General features: G+C 33.1%; 1 protein-coding gene and 1 long non-coding RNA gene across 2 annotated transcripts; one reads left to right on the forward strand and one right to left on the reverse strand.

Annotated features, from left to right (window-relative positions):
- Positions 1–757: 757 nt before the first annotated feature.
- LOC149988532 (uncharacterized) lies at positions 758–4,683 on the reverse strand. The gene is made up of 2 exons (XR_016504140.1): positions 1,558–4,683; positions 758–1,358 (listed from the first exon to the last, which is right to left on the reverse strand). It is a non-coding gene; the product is annotated as an uncharacterized LOC149988532 (long non-coding RNA).
- A 4,339-nt stretch (positions 4,684–9,022) lies between these two features.
- Positions 9,023–10,573, forward strand: LOC112284332 (uncharacterized). Its single transcript, XM_024524044.3, has 2 exons — positions 9,023–9,799; positions 10,054–10,573. The coding sequence occupies exons 1-2, from the start codon at positions 9,203–9,205 to the stop codon at positions 10,306–10,308; spliced, it is 852 nt and encodes a 283-aa protein (XP_024379812.1). The 5' UTR covers positions 9,023–9,202; the 3' UTR covers positions 10,309–10,573.
- Positions 10,574–15,713: the final 5,140 nt, after the last annotated feature.

A 15,713-nucleotide genomic window follows, 5' to 3' on the forward strand; every position in this document is an offset into this window, starting at 1 on the left:
GCGGGTTCTTTTTTCTTTTACCACGGTTGTTGAGGTGGTTTCAAGGGGCTGTGAATCCACCACGACAAGTTCCGGGGGGACCAGGTTGAGAAAATCAAGGAGCACAAGGACTTGTGAGAGGTTGCTTGATGCAATACAAAATCGGATTCATGTATGGGATCAAATCACGCAATCAACAACAGCAACGGTAATAATTGCCCATTATGCAGACATGATGTTAGATCCTGATCTTTGGGGGAGGGGGGGGGGGCTGTATGAGTTCCTGAGGCTTCTCAAGTCTTCCCAGATGTGTACTCCTTCCCTTAAGGAGAGCATGGATGAGCACATCGTCCACTCTTCCAAATAAACACAGCCTCTCTCATCCACTCGACATGTGTGTAATCAATGAAAGATATAATAAAACAAACAAACCATCCCCCACCACACTTTTTTGTTAAAAATATACTCTCAACCAAATCCTCGGCAGTAGAGATAACGAAGGAACAATTACATCCTTTGATTCAGGAACTGCACACAATCAGCAGCCTCGGCAGAGCACAGAATGGGAAGCTCCTCTCAGGACGAAGCCCTGACCCAGAAAGATGCCCGAGATTGGAGAGAGAAAACATGGCTTCTGCCACCCTAATTAATTTGTCCTTCCTGACCCCCTCCCCCCCCCCTCCCCAAAAGTCATAATTACACAATCCGCTATATCAGCGCAGTGGTTCAGTTCATCTGGCTGGGGTTGATTAGGTGGATGCTAATATAATCACGGATATAATCAGATATGGGGTTTTTATTTTTGTTCTTTTCTTACAACACGCATGGTTTTTCTGCACCATATTGTCCAATTGCATTCTCATCACACTCCCCTTTCACAGCATAGCTTTTCACTGTATAATTTTACCTGCTATGAGTTTCAGATTTGTGAAGAAAATGATGGAAAAATGGGGAGTGGGGGAGGGGGTGTGTGTGAAGGAAGATGTGGCCCCCTGCTTGCTATGTCTTAAAGGGAGCAGAAGAATTGTACTGGGACTCCAGAAAGGGGGGGAGAATGCTGCCTGCTGTTGCCTCATCATCATACAAGCGTTTCACGCCTGTCTGCCTGCCTCCTCTTCCTCTTCATCCTTGTCCTTGTTGGTTTATTTTTATTATTAATTTATTAACTTGATTGTTTGCTTTTTTTTTTGTTAGTTAATGAATACCTAAATGTGTGTGTGTGTGTGTGTGTGTGTATATATATATATATATATATATGCAGAGAGGGAGGGGTTCAAACATCAAAAAAGATATTGTGAGCCATGGACTTGTTGGGAATATTAGTTGTATTTGTTTGCAGCTTCTTTGATTGTTAGCTCCCCTGAACTTGATAATAGCACCTGGTCCAAATTTCAAGCAACTCAGAGACAATCATTTCTTCACCCATTATATTCAATTTATTCAACCTTTGACATGATTTAGTCTTTGACAGTTGATTTTGATTTAATAATTACATTTTTGGGATGGGTTTGTGTTGCATGACACCCACTAGATGATTATGTATATATATATATATATATATATATTTGTGTGACTTACTTTTTCTCAGTATAAAAATGTAAATTGTCAAAATTGACACTATATATGTCTGTTGAGGAAAGTTGTGCTTTGGGGCAGCTACTAAAGCTAAGCTGAGGAGCTTTGATAATCAAAAAGTCCACAACCAACTGAAGTACACTATGTTGATCAAGTACATTATACAATGTGGCTTAAAAAATTCACCCATTCTTATTTTGTTTTATTAAAATATCCATCAAAAAGTATGATGCATAAAATAATTATATTTCAGCATTTGGTTAATCTGTATTTTTTTACTTAAATAAGAGTAATATAATTACAAGATCTAGTCTATAGCATGAAGATGGGAGAATCGAATTATTTAAAAGGGGATAACTGTAATGCTTAATGTATTCACCTACAAACAAACATATTTTAAAAAATCTTGGTCATATAACTTAACATAGTTTTTCTATTTATACAAACCAATGCAATAAATAAATAAAAAGAGAGAGAGAAAATATAAAAATAAAATATTCATACACATACTTTTAAAATTAAAATATATCAATGCATCTTATCATGGTTAATAAAATGTTAAAATAAAATAAATGTTATCACTTTATGAATATTAAATTTCATGAAGATGCCTAAGAAATGACTTATTTTGTATTGATAAAATATGGCATGTAATGTATCTTTAAGAAAATTAAAAGATTGATTTTCTTGTATTTATTTATTTTTTATAAAAAAATCTACATAATAGTATCTATTTTATATAACTCATATTTTCCACAAATTATTAGGTTGTAAGATACTTAAGATGCATAAATTTTAAGTTGGAATGTTATCAAATGTGTATTTTGAAAAGAGAGACATTAAAAAGACCACATATTGTACTATTTATAAACTCTATAAGACACATATGATGTATTTTAAATCTTTGCTATCTTCCTGATAAGTAAAACATTTATACTTATTAATTTTGAGAAAGCCAAAGCACTAATTATGACAGAAAATAGTTTGCATTGTATCTGATATTGATTAAAATTTAAATTTTGTAAATAGTTTAATTTGAAACGAAAAGAAATAAAGATGCAAATACAAGCATGCTAGATAGAGAATAAAAAACATGAGTATTTTGGGATATGCTAAAACGTGACATAAAACTCAAAAGAGTTTTAAATGGTTTATAGTTGTCTAAATTCAACGAAGAAATTATTGAAAATTTCAAATTTTTTGATGTTCAAAAAACAATATAATGATTTATTGTTCAATATACTGGTAAGGAATATTTTCTGGCAATCACATCCTCAAAAAGTTATTTAAAAACTTTGTAAAAAAGTAATTTTTTGTTTTGTTTTGTTTTGTTTTTTTTTTTTTTTTTGAGAAATTAGCACAAATCTAATTAAGAAATTTTACAAATTAATCAGTTACAATTTTTTATTTTTTTATTTTTTTATTTACATGTATATCTATTTATAGCTCTGGAATACAGTGAGAATATAACTTATAAAATTAATCCATGTAATTGGCATTGTCTTTTGACAGACTATTTTTTCTTTTTGTCTTTGTTCTTTATATTTGTATGTATGTATGTTCTTTACGAATTTTAACAGTTTTACTAATAAAAAAAATTAAGAAATTTTTTCAAAATGAGGCTTTTAACATGTAACATATTAATTGTGTACTATGAATTGAAATCATTGACATTATTTATTAAAATGCATAGAGAAATAAAAATATAGTAGTTATCACCAATGTATAATGTACAAATTCTGCATTATTTTATGTTTTACTTTTTATATTACCTCCCAATCTACTCTAATCATCTTAATACCTATTAATTTATTTTCAAGTTTCAATCAAAGTACTTGTTTTCAATCACAAAATGAATGGTTAACACATGAGATTGAAACCAAAATAATATTCACTTAATAACTTACTTCGGAATATCAATATTATGTTATATTATATTATATTATTTTATAAATAAAGAAAAATACCAAAATATTATTATCCAGCTACATATTTTATTTTATTTGTGCATTGAAGTTTTTTATTGTAAACAAATTAGAAACACATAAAGACGTCATTAAATCTTTAAATTTTTCAGTATTACTAAAGAAAATAGAACAAACGTAACCTACATCAGTTTTAAAGAAGTAATAACAGCTTTCAAAGTATAACCTATAAATTGAAGCCTTGTTTATGAATAAAATGTTTTTGTTATAGAATATATACATTTGTTTTAGGAAAAAAAAAAATGTATAAATAATAAGCTCGTTTTTATTCAGTTATGTGCTTTTTGATATAAAAATAATTGTATATAATTATATATAGTCACTCATATCAATATCATAACCTTTTCTATAATTGAAGTTCCTAGATTTTTTTGCGGTATTAATAAGGCAGCATATTTTCATATTATTTTCAAACTCATGTATTAATTAATTTAATACTCAAAATGGACTCAGTGCTGGGAGGTCTATCAAAATTGGACTTATATACAACAAAATTAAGAGACTTATTAAAAAAGATGGAACGTGTTCATCATCTGACATGATAAAACTAATTTCCAGATACTAATAATACTTTGATTGATTTGGCCAATTGTTATTACGATTGCACACAAATTTCATGCTCTAACACCCACGGACTAGTGTATGAGAAGTTAAATTAATGCTTATTTTAAATGGTTGTTTTACTTGTAAATTCACAGCAGTCAAATAATTGAATGTACCTTCTTATTGTTATCTTCAAAACATTGGAATCAACTTAGCCCTTTGCTTTTTCGTTTCTATAACAACATGAAAAATATTAAAAAAACCCTACATCCTGTTAGTTTTATATATTTATATAATGAATCATTTTGTTTGAATTTTACCCTATAGACAAAGGAGGCTCCTGATAATAAAAAGAATCGAAAGAGAAACGTAAAGATGATGCCAAACTATACATTACAATTATTATTTGCAATAATACATCTTATAATAATAGAACATATTATTCGTTTTTTATAACACAACCTCAAAGTTTCTAAATTGAACGCCGAAGACATTGTCCACAAAAAAATTATATATATATATATATATATATATAGATGTATGTATGTATGCACTTCTAATAATATATATTTATTTTAATTTTAATTAATGAAGTTAGGCTTTGTTGTACGCAGGGTCTGGTTTAAGGTGTAGCTGCTCTGGGTTTGTCTGAAGATGTCTGATTGCCCCCCTCCTCTCCTTCATTTGGGAACTTGTTCCCAAGTCTGCGAACCCTCTTGAATCAACAACTACCACCACCCTCAGGAACTCTCCAGAACCTTCCATTCTCATTCATCCACAAGCTCAATCATCCGTCCATCACATATGCTCCTTTCATCTAGGACTGTATTCTTCGGGATCCTAAGTCACCAACTAAGTTACCAACTGCATTACTAAGTACTGAGTTTCAAAGTTGGAGCTCACACATCAATACATATACTCACACATACACACACACACACACAAATATGTATATACATATATGTATTTCTACAGTCTTGTATGAAACTTATTTTTAATAGATAAAATCAAGGAAAATATATTTTAATTGGATAAATAATCAAAATTCAACAAAAAATATGGAAATAGATTAACGAGATGATCAAATAATTAAAATATTGGGGTGGACAAAGCAATATTTTAATTATTTGATCATTTCAATGGGGTGGACATTGCAATGGGATGGGGGATAAGTTTGATACGATTACTTTATACTTTGTGGTGCCTTTGTTCGATAAGTCAAGGCCTGCTACTACTCCAAGATGCTTCGGGCTCGAAGCGCTGACGCATCAACGCCGATGCCACGTCACGCAACTCCCTTTCCCGCGCATTTCGCCTCCCAGAATTCGGAAACGGCGCAGGAACTGCGCAGTTGCGCCACCCATCGGTACTGCGGGACGCGGTAGTGGTCACCGCCGGAAAAGCACCCATAACCGTGGATCTCACTCTCACAGCAATCAATATATATTTATTATTATTATTATTATTATCATGTTTTGAAAAAGAGGCGGAAATAGACACGGGACATGGATATGTCCGCCGGATGAGTAGGTGGCGGCTTCGTCCAATTGGGTACGTTGATTATATTCCCTCTTGTTTTAAAAATAATCCACAATTGAGATCGACATGATTATTTGTTTTGTTTTTTTTCCCCTAATGGGTTCCACGTCACAACATATATATATATATATAATGGGATAGGCGGTGGGGAATCGCACCTCCACACGATGGATGACTTTTCAAGTGGGGTTAAAAGAAGTAGGGGGAGGGAGGGGGCTCATTTACATATACGTTTATAAATTCAAGATCTTTCATATTGATTATTAGATAGGGTATTATTTTAAGGGGGTTTGTATTTTGTTTCTCTAGGGGTGTTCTTAATATAGATGGATATGTGCCTTGCCCTTTGCAACCCTTTGAATGGCCGCCCTTTCAGCAGTTCCTGGCCCTTTTGTTGTTGGCTTTTTGCTCACATCAAGCCACTTTTTCCATAACACATGACATTCAAATTTTAAGGGTTTATTTTATTTTTCATTTTAATTTAGGGTTTGGAGGTGGATTGAGGAGGGTTCCAATTGGCACTCGTCTTGTTGTTGGATGATAAAAGGTAGGATGGTTATGGATCAAGAATCGGTGGATGAATGAATGAAAGTACGAAGGATGATAGGGGTTATAATAGCTTCCTTCCACTTCAATGACACTATTTCACATGTTAATATAAATAAATTAATACAATTGAATTATATTGTTTTGGTTACAATATGTCACATGTATTGTGTTTAATGTTCATTGTGTAAAATGATTCAGAGCTTATTTGATTAATTTAATGCAAGGATTAAAATGAAATAATTTTAATTTTAACCTTACTTACCATTGATTCATAGGATTGGAAAGCTTCAACTATTTTGATTTAAACTAACAAGATCAATTTGAAATATATAATTACTCTTTTTAATCAAATTACTTCCAATCACAAACTAAGTATATAGCTTAGACATGTATATAGTTCTCACATTGTATTTTATTTTATTTTTATTTTGGATAAAGACTTATAATATTTTTTATTTTCGATTTTTTTAAAAAGTAAATTAATCGTCCTATTGAATTTAGTTTAAAGCTGTTAGATACTTTGAAACTATCAGAAAGACGGAATTGATGTCACATCTTTGGTCACACAACATACAAAGCATTGTCAAATAAATAAAAATAAAAAATAAACAAAAAAACAAAAAAACTTTTCAATTACTGAACTTACTAGAAAATATGGATATCTGCTATTTAAAATAATTAAATATACAACTAAATAGATTCATAATTTGTAATCTTAAAATATTGCAAGCATATCAGCTTAATGAAGTAATTGTTTAAAGGACTAGTACTTTATTAACAAAATCATCATTGATATGTTTTTGTTTCTAGCTAAATAATGAAACTGAATCTTATTAAAAGTATGTGATTGAATAAAGCCGGAATTTGAAGGGTTCTTTGATCAAGTGTAAGTATTTATTAAACCTCAAAGACTTATACTTTTGCCTCATAAACCTTAATTTAGGTAAATTTAATACTTATTTATCAACGTATAGTATTTGATGTCTCATCTATGTGTCTTGGTATTGAAATCAATCTTTTGTAATAATAATATATATTTTTAGTCATAATATAAGCCTTATTTTTTTTTCTGTAATTTTTTTAAAAAATACTACATTCCACGTTTTTAACAATAACTCTATATTAAGTTTCTCAAAAAGTTGCTATTTTGTTCACCAAATCGAATTTTAAAATATGCAATTATCAACAATTTTTTTCATAAAATAAAATTTGCAATAAAAAAAATTGATGTTTAGTATTAATGAAGTGGTTGATTTTAATATTAAATGATTTTTTTTGTCTGTTATAATCTTAAATTATTAGAATTTGGTATGTTCTATTTGGGTATGTTGAAACTGTATCAAAGATGTTGGTGGTTCAAATCCCAATTGTAAAAGCATAGCCATGCACCATGATAGTAAAAAACCATACTCAATATAAAAATCATTACCTAAAAAATCATTAGTAAACTAAGAAATAATAAATGTAATAATTAAAAAATTGTAAATTCAAAAATGAAATCACTTAATCAAAAAAATAATAATTGTGATTGAACCTCATATAATACACATTTAAAAAATCTATGTGCTTTTAAAAAAATTACATATTTTTACTTTAATTATCTCTCATAAACTTTTTATCCATTTTTTATTCTTTGAACTTTTGAATTAAGTTTTTTCTTACACATTCAAATATTTTGGTCTATCAATATGTTATCAATACAAACAGTTGATAAATTGTCAAATTACTTTCAAAGATGATGCTTGTATGAATTTTGAATGTTGACCAAATTTTGCAATTATTTTAAAAAGTATTTTGTGATGTTTTGAGGAGGTATTAAGAATATCTAGAAAAATCTCAAAGAAATTATAGCCAATGTCTGTACCAAAAACACGTACTACTACATATATATATATATATATATATACTTTGAAATTTCAATTCACTGTTTGAAAAATAAAAAAACGAAGTGAAGAATCATTCATAACAATTATCATGGCTCTTTCAAATGATTTTAATAAGTGTTTGTGTACTTAAGTTTCTCTTTGATCCAATTATGTCTATATTCTATAGTCAATATTTATTTATTTATTCCTTTTTCTTTCACATTTCACAGCTGAGAATGTTATTATCTAAATTCGCATGTATAGCCAGTTTTTGTTTATATTGACCTGGTAAATATTGTGTTTCCTTCAAAGTAAAGTTACGTCATTTTATCAAATAAAAACTAATAATTTCATATGAATTGTTATGTATATATATATATATATATATATATGGTAATTAATATTTATACAAGAATATGGTAATCATAATTAATGTGGTTGGTTTTTATTGGTTGCAAATCCAATACTGGAGAAATGAATTTAGAGATCATTTTTATTTATTTATGATGGTTAGGATGGATGGGTTAATTTAGTAATAACTTGGTTCTATTTAACATTCTCATATATATATATATATATATATATATATAAAATATATCAATTACTATTTCAAAGCTACTTCCAAGTCATTATCAAATCCAAATCCCAATCAACTATTCACATATAAACAAATAAATAAATCCTTAAATAAATCAATACGCAGGGTCCAATTTCAGACCAATCCACGTCGGCAATTTCTAGAAAAGCTTCTTCGCCCACGACTGAGTCCCGTCGCTTCAAGACGTCAATGCTCACACCTCGTGGCTGCCACCTGTAACACAAAACGCACGTGGCGAAACCCGAACCCCAATGACCGACCCAGCCCTGATGCAAACGTGGCAATACCGAAACAATCCAGCTGGAAGTGGGACCCTGAATCCGCACACTCACTCCCGCAGTCGGGCATGTCCATGCTTCCCCATAGATTAGAAGCTGCAGTCTTTTATCTTCGATCGGATCCCCGCTACAACATCTCGCACCTAATCCGCTTGCGCCGAACTCTACCTCAATTCGTGCCATTGGTCTAAATCCAGCGCGAAAATCTAGTTCAGAAATAGTTCGCTGGGGGCGCTTGCTTGCTTGTTTTCTGGGGCATTGTGAAGTTTGCAAGGTTTGGTTTAGGGGAACATGTCGGGGGCGACGTTGGCGACGGGACCACGGATTCCGAAGCACGATGCCGAGACGCGAGGGGAGAAGTATGATCGGCGGGCGGGTGATACCGCCGGGCTGGGCGGGATTATGGGTTCGTTGCGCGTGATTGAGCTGCAGCTCGTCGCGTTCATCATCGTTTTCTCGGCGTCTGGGCTGGTGCCCATCGTGGACCTCGTCTTCCCGGTTTTTTTGACGATTTATGCCTTCTTGTTGAATAGCCTGGTATTTCCCAATTACGGCAACCCGGAGTCGTTGCAGGTGTTCCGGGGCAACCGATTGTTTCAGGTGTACGTGATTCTAGGGACTGTGATAGGGCTGTTCCTGCCCTTGGCGTATGTTTTGGGTGGGTTTGCACGCAATGACCAGGATGCGGTCCGTGCCGCTACCCCACACTTGTTCCTGCTCTCGTTTCAGGTGCTGAGCGAGAATCTCATCTCTGGGTTGAACATCTTCTCGGTGCCGGTTCGCGCTCTGTTGCCCATTCTCTACAGCATACGCCGATTGTTTTCGCTGAATGGGTGGGTCATTTCTACCTGGTTCACCACCAACATCACCAACGACGTCCGCATCCAGGTATTGGATCCGCGATGCTTTTGCGCCTAATTTCTCATATTTGATTATCTGAATCTACTCACTAATTTGGTGAATTAGTGTACTGAACTCCGTTGTGGTTGCCGTGTTCTCGCTGATTGTTGCTTCATAATCGGGTCTCTGTGTCATGGATCGTTTGTTGGAATACGTTAAAACCTGTAAGGAGATAGAAATTGTGTCAAGCAGAACTGAATTTGTTTCAAGGAAAACTGAATTGCAATTCTATGATTTTGCAGGACGAGTACTGGATTTGGTTTGGTCGTGTTCTGTCGGCAGCCAATGCTATCTACTACACCATCAACACATTCGGATTCCTGATACCTATGTTCTTGCCGCGAGCCTTTGAGAGCTACTTCCAGGACAGAGCAGAGTACAAGCAGGAGCACCCTAAGCAGGAGAAGACCAGTGCTGGAATCCATCTTCCATCGAAGCTACCAGTTCCATCGCTTCTGAGGAAGGACAACCCCGTTGAGGAGGACAAGAAGAAGTGATTTTCCCCGACAATTAATGTCGCTACTCATGTTTCTTGTTTGTTAGTATATAAATGATGTAGAGCAATTTGAGCGGATGAGAGTAGTAACAAATCGAGAATTTAAAGTCTATACTGTAAATACTCGACATGGGTTTAGCAAGGTGACTGAATATACATCTGGAAATATTAGCACGGTTGACCGTAAATATGAGTTTCACTAGCTAGCGTCCTGTTGTGCATTCACTATACCTTATACAATACCACTTGAACAGTGGGATTTCACATCTTCATGGTAGTTGTGTTATACACAAAAACAGTTGCCCTGTGCAAGTTACATAGTGTCAATATCACTGACTTCTCTGGAAGAATACACTGTATATTTAGACTTTGCAAGAAAGTCGACACATATCCTCAGGTAGATTTGTAGATGGCGCAAGGATGCGCTGAAGGCTAAATGAATATCGACGATGTTCGATGATGAAGGTTGAAATCTAAACCGGTTTGCGGACATCAAACAAATTCTTTCTAAAACAAATTATGCATCCAAAGCTATGTCCCCATTGCCTTGGACATCTGATCGAACCAAAAGATTAACAATACAAAGGGCTTCATTAATGATGAGTATTAAGTGATACAGCAATCTGTGAATCAACACTTTGAAAAGGTTCATTCATATCACATCGGGAGCTGCTACAATCGAATTATCTCATTGCTCAGAAAAGGCTCGGCCTTACTTTCTGGGCTACTTCTCAAGTTATTGAAAGTTTTACCTCTTCTGATCCATTTAGGTGTAAGCAAACAAAGTCACATTTTTAAGAGATGAAGTACAATGATGCCTATTTGGATTTTTGATTTTGATTTTGATTTTGTTTTGGTGGTCTTAAAGTGATGGAATAATAGGTTCAACAAGGTGAATCCTAGAACTCTTGATATTAAGCACAAAACTAATGGAAAGAGGCTCTAGATTCATAGCTCTTTGATACTTGAATGAATGGATTAGAGCTAAGTTTCTTTGATTTCCAAACTTAGAATTTTTTATATACCAAGGATTTTTAGAAGTCTCTAGAAGCTATGATTTTTAAGTGTCTTAGTAAGTGTATTAATCTTTTGCTAAGAGGTACAAACATAGTTAAGTTGAATGTATCCATCTTTGCTTTTCTTTCAAATAAATTGGTGTTGTATTTTAATGTGTTTTGTTTTTAAATATAATATCAAATTATATATTAATTTCATAAAATTTTAATTGTTGCTTAGTATTTGTGATGGTTTTTTTTCAATGATTTGTTATTAATGAAATAAAACTTTGAAGTCACAACACATAGCATCAAGAAGGTTGCACACAAAGAGAATATGGAGTAAGATGTCTCTCACTTCCAACACCCAATACTTATAGGTTGTGGTTATTGCCCTACAAGACAACTTCCACTCTTTGACTTTTACATACATGATCCTAGGTCCTAAAATCTTTTGGTATTTGACGTATCTTGAGGGTATCTTATGGACTTTAGATCCTTTGGCATCTTACTAACCACAAAGGTATCTTATGCCAAACACTAATTACTCTTACCTAGTCTTTGAACATTCCCTAGTTCATACTTTATCTTCTTAACTTTGACTCTTAGTTCTTGACCACGTCCTATATCCATAGCATGCCTTTTCTACATACCAAGAATCAACTTTTTGACCATTAGCAACTTACTTAAGATAATATCTTCTACAAGGTAACTTATTTTACTTTCATTTTTACTTCAATACTCCCACTTTGCTATTGGTCAAAAGACTTTCAATCCTAATACCTTTTTTAATATGTGATGTCTATCCTTTACTAATGCCTTCATCAATAAATTAGGAAGCATATCTTCTATTGCATAATATTTCATATCAATCACTCTCATTTCAATCTTCTTTCTTATGAAGTGATGTTGAATGTCAATGTGTTTGGTCCTTGAATGATGCTTTGGATTCTTTGCAAATGCAAGATATCCTTGGTTCTCACACTTCAATGGAGTTGCTTCCATTTGCACATCTCCAATGTCCTTCAAAATTTATCTTAGCCATATTGCCTCCATTGCACCATGGCTTGCTACCATGTACTCTGCCTCCATTGTTGACCTTGCAATTGTTGTTTTTCTTTTGCAATTCCATGAAATTCCTCCGATTCCAAAAAAGATTACATATCCCATTGTTGACCTTCTATCATTTGCATCTCTAGTCCAATCCGTATTACAATAACTATGCATAGTAATGTTATTACCTCCAAGATATAATTTGAAGTTCAAAATATCTTTTAAGTACCTCATGATCCTTTTGATAGTTGTCCAATGGATTGGTCCAGCCTTTGATATGTATTGTCTCAAAACACTCACCACATATACAAGATCCATCCTTATGCAAACCATTGCATATATTAGTGAGTCCAATACTACCTTATATGAAACATCTTGCATTTTTCCTTCAACTTTAGCAAACTCTTCTTCCGTGAGCTTCATTAACTTCAAATTGGCCTCTAAAGGTGTTCCAATAAGCTTATACTCCTCCATGTTGAATTGTTTCAATACCTCTTTAATGTACTTACTTTGGCTCATTGTAATGGTCTTCTTAGCATGATCTCTCACAAACTCCACTTCTAAAGAATAGTGAAGCTCTTTCAAATTATTCATGTCATACTTTTTTTCTAACTTTATCTTTAATCAATCCATCATCTTCATAGCATTGGTTGAGATGATCAAATCATCAACATAGAGGATGACAATCAATACGAACTCATTTGATTACATGACATACGATGAATGATCAGCTTCACTCCTTACAAATCCTTCATTCACAAAGAATGTATCAATATGTTGGTACCATGCTTTTGGAGATCGTTTGAGTCCATACAAAGATTTTTTCAACTTCAAAATAAGGTCTTGTTTGCCATTTTCAACAAATCCTTGAGGTTGATCTATGTAAATGTCTTCTTCCAACTTTCCATTTAAGAAATTTATCTTTACATCTATTTGATGCATCTCCAAATCCATTGCTGTCTTAATTGCCACAATGGTTCTAATGGTGGTGAATTTGGCCACGGAAGCAAATGTCTCATTGAAATCAATTCCAACAACTTGTGAATATCTTTTGACAACCAACCTAGCCTTGTATCTCACAACATTATCCATTGCATCTTTTTTGGTTCTAAACATCCACTTATAATCAATTGAAGATTAATTTAGAGAAAGTTGAATCAATTTCCATGTTCTATTGTCCATGAGTGATTTGTACTCTTCTTCCATAGCATTCTCCCACTTCATAACATCCGTGGACTTCATTACATCATATAAATTCAATGGATCAGTAAGGAGTACAACATTGACATGTTCTTCACTTACTTGAGGAAATATGTGGTTCTTCCACCATGCACCAAGTTGTTTTCGATTTCTTAAAGAACATCTCCTTTCACTTGGTGAAGATTCACCTTCATGCACTCCAATAGCTCTTGCAATCTTCTTTTCTCTTAAAACTTCTCTCTTCACATTTAAAGATTGGTACTCTTCATCACCATCATCATCTTCAACATCTTGATTGTCTTCATTACTAGTTTTAGCAATTGTAGGCACCTCATGATCTATCTTCTTTGATTCTTCATTTTGATGTGAAATTCTACCATCTTCTCTATTATCATCATCATCATCATCATCATCATCATCTTCTTTTTCTTCTTTCATTGTTGGGTTTAAAGATGTGTCCACAAACACACCATTATTTCCACTTGGACACATCTCCAAGTACTCATAAGCACTCTTGTGCTCCAAAAACTCTACATCATGACTTTTAATGATTTTCTTGGTTTTTAAATACATGAGTCTATATGTGTTGGTACCTTTACAATATCCAAAAAATATACATTTTTTTCATTTTGCATCAAGTTTGGACCTCATGCAATCTGGTTTCTTTACATAAGTAATGCATCCAAAGATCTTCATGTATAAAACACAAGATTTCTTGCCACTGCAAGCTTCTTATGGAGTCATTGATGTGAGTGCACTTATTGGACATCTATTCCTTGTATACACTGCATTGACCATAGCTTTTGCTCAATATTCATGCTCAAGATTTTGTACATAAAGCCTACTCCTTGTCATCTCCACAATAGTATAATTTACTCTTTCAGCAACCTCATTTTGTTGTAGAATGTAAGGAATAGAAGTTTGTCTTGCAATGCCTTGATTTCTCAAAAAATCATCAAAATGCTTTGACATGTATTCACTTCTATTGTCTGTATGCAACACTTTCATATTGCATTCACATTACTTCTCTACTAGTGCTTTGAATTCTTTAAACCTTGAAAAATACTCACTCTTGGCTTTAATGATGTATATCTACACCTTTCTTGATAAATCATCAATAAAAGTGACAAAGTACCTTACTTCTCTAAATGATGGTGTCTTCATTGGTCCACAAACATTAGAATGAATCATGTCCAACAATTTGCTTGTACGTTGTCGTGATGTAATATGACTAGTAGGTGAAAGGGTGAAGAAATATATCATGTTTTGAGGATCTCACTTCAAAAATATTATAGCAAATTATCTTGGAAAAATAGATATTAGTAAAAAGGTAGAAAAATTAAAGGTGCTAATGCTGCTTTTTTACAAATTATGCTTCTATTTATTTTATAAGGCCATAAATAAGGCAAAACAAGGTAGATTAGAAAAATAAAGGATATAGACATATTTAGGGAGGAGTTAGGAGTGCAAATTAGTAAAAATTACCTCAAGAAGAAAAAAGTTGATACCGGGAGAGGGCCGGTTATGAACTAGGGTCGAAATCAGACCCTGAGGCACAAAACCGAGTCTTAACGACGACTTCGGGACTCTTTGGGAGATCAGAGAGTGGAATTTGATAGAAGATTGGATAGGATTTCTATGGGCATTGATTTTCGGTGATTTGGAGTTGATATGACTTTGTAAGAGCTTTGCAAAGTGGAGGTTTGTTTCGGATGACTTGGGTTTTATGAAATAAAATAGGGTTACTGTTTTGAGTGATTTTGAGAGTTTTATTGCAGATCTACGGGTGAAATTTTTTGGGTTCATGATTTAGAGTTTAGGATTTGGATTAGGATTTAATTAGAGTTTGGTTAGGATTTGATTTAGGGTTTGGATTAGAATTTGGATTAGGATTTAGAGTTTGGTAAGGGTTTGATTTAGGGTTTGGATTAGGATTTGGTTAGGATTTGATTTAGGATTTGGATTAAGATTTAGGGTTTGGTTAGGATTTAGGGTTGGATTAGGATTTGGATTAGGATTTAGGATTTGGTTAGGGTTTGATTTAAGATTTGGATTAGGGTTTGATTTAGGATTTGAATTAAGATTTGATTTAAGGTTTGGTTTAGGATTTAGGATTTAGATTAGGATTTAGGGTTGGATTAGAGTTTGGATTAGGATT

Source organism: Physcomitrium patens, chromosome 7, assembly GCF_059467195.1.
Source record: "Physcomitrium patens ecotype Gransden chromosome 7, ASM5946719v1, whole genome shotgun sequence".
In the NCBI taxonomy this organism is placed as follows: Eukaryota; Viridiplantae; Streptophyta; class Bryopsida; order Funariales; family Funariaceae; genus Physcomitrium; species Physcomitrium patens.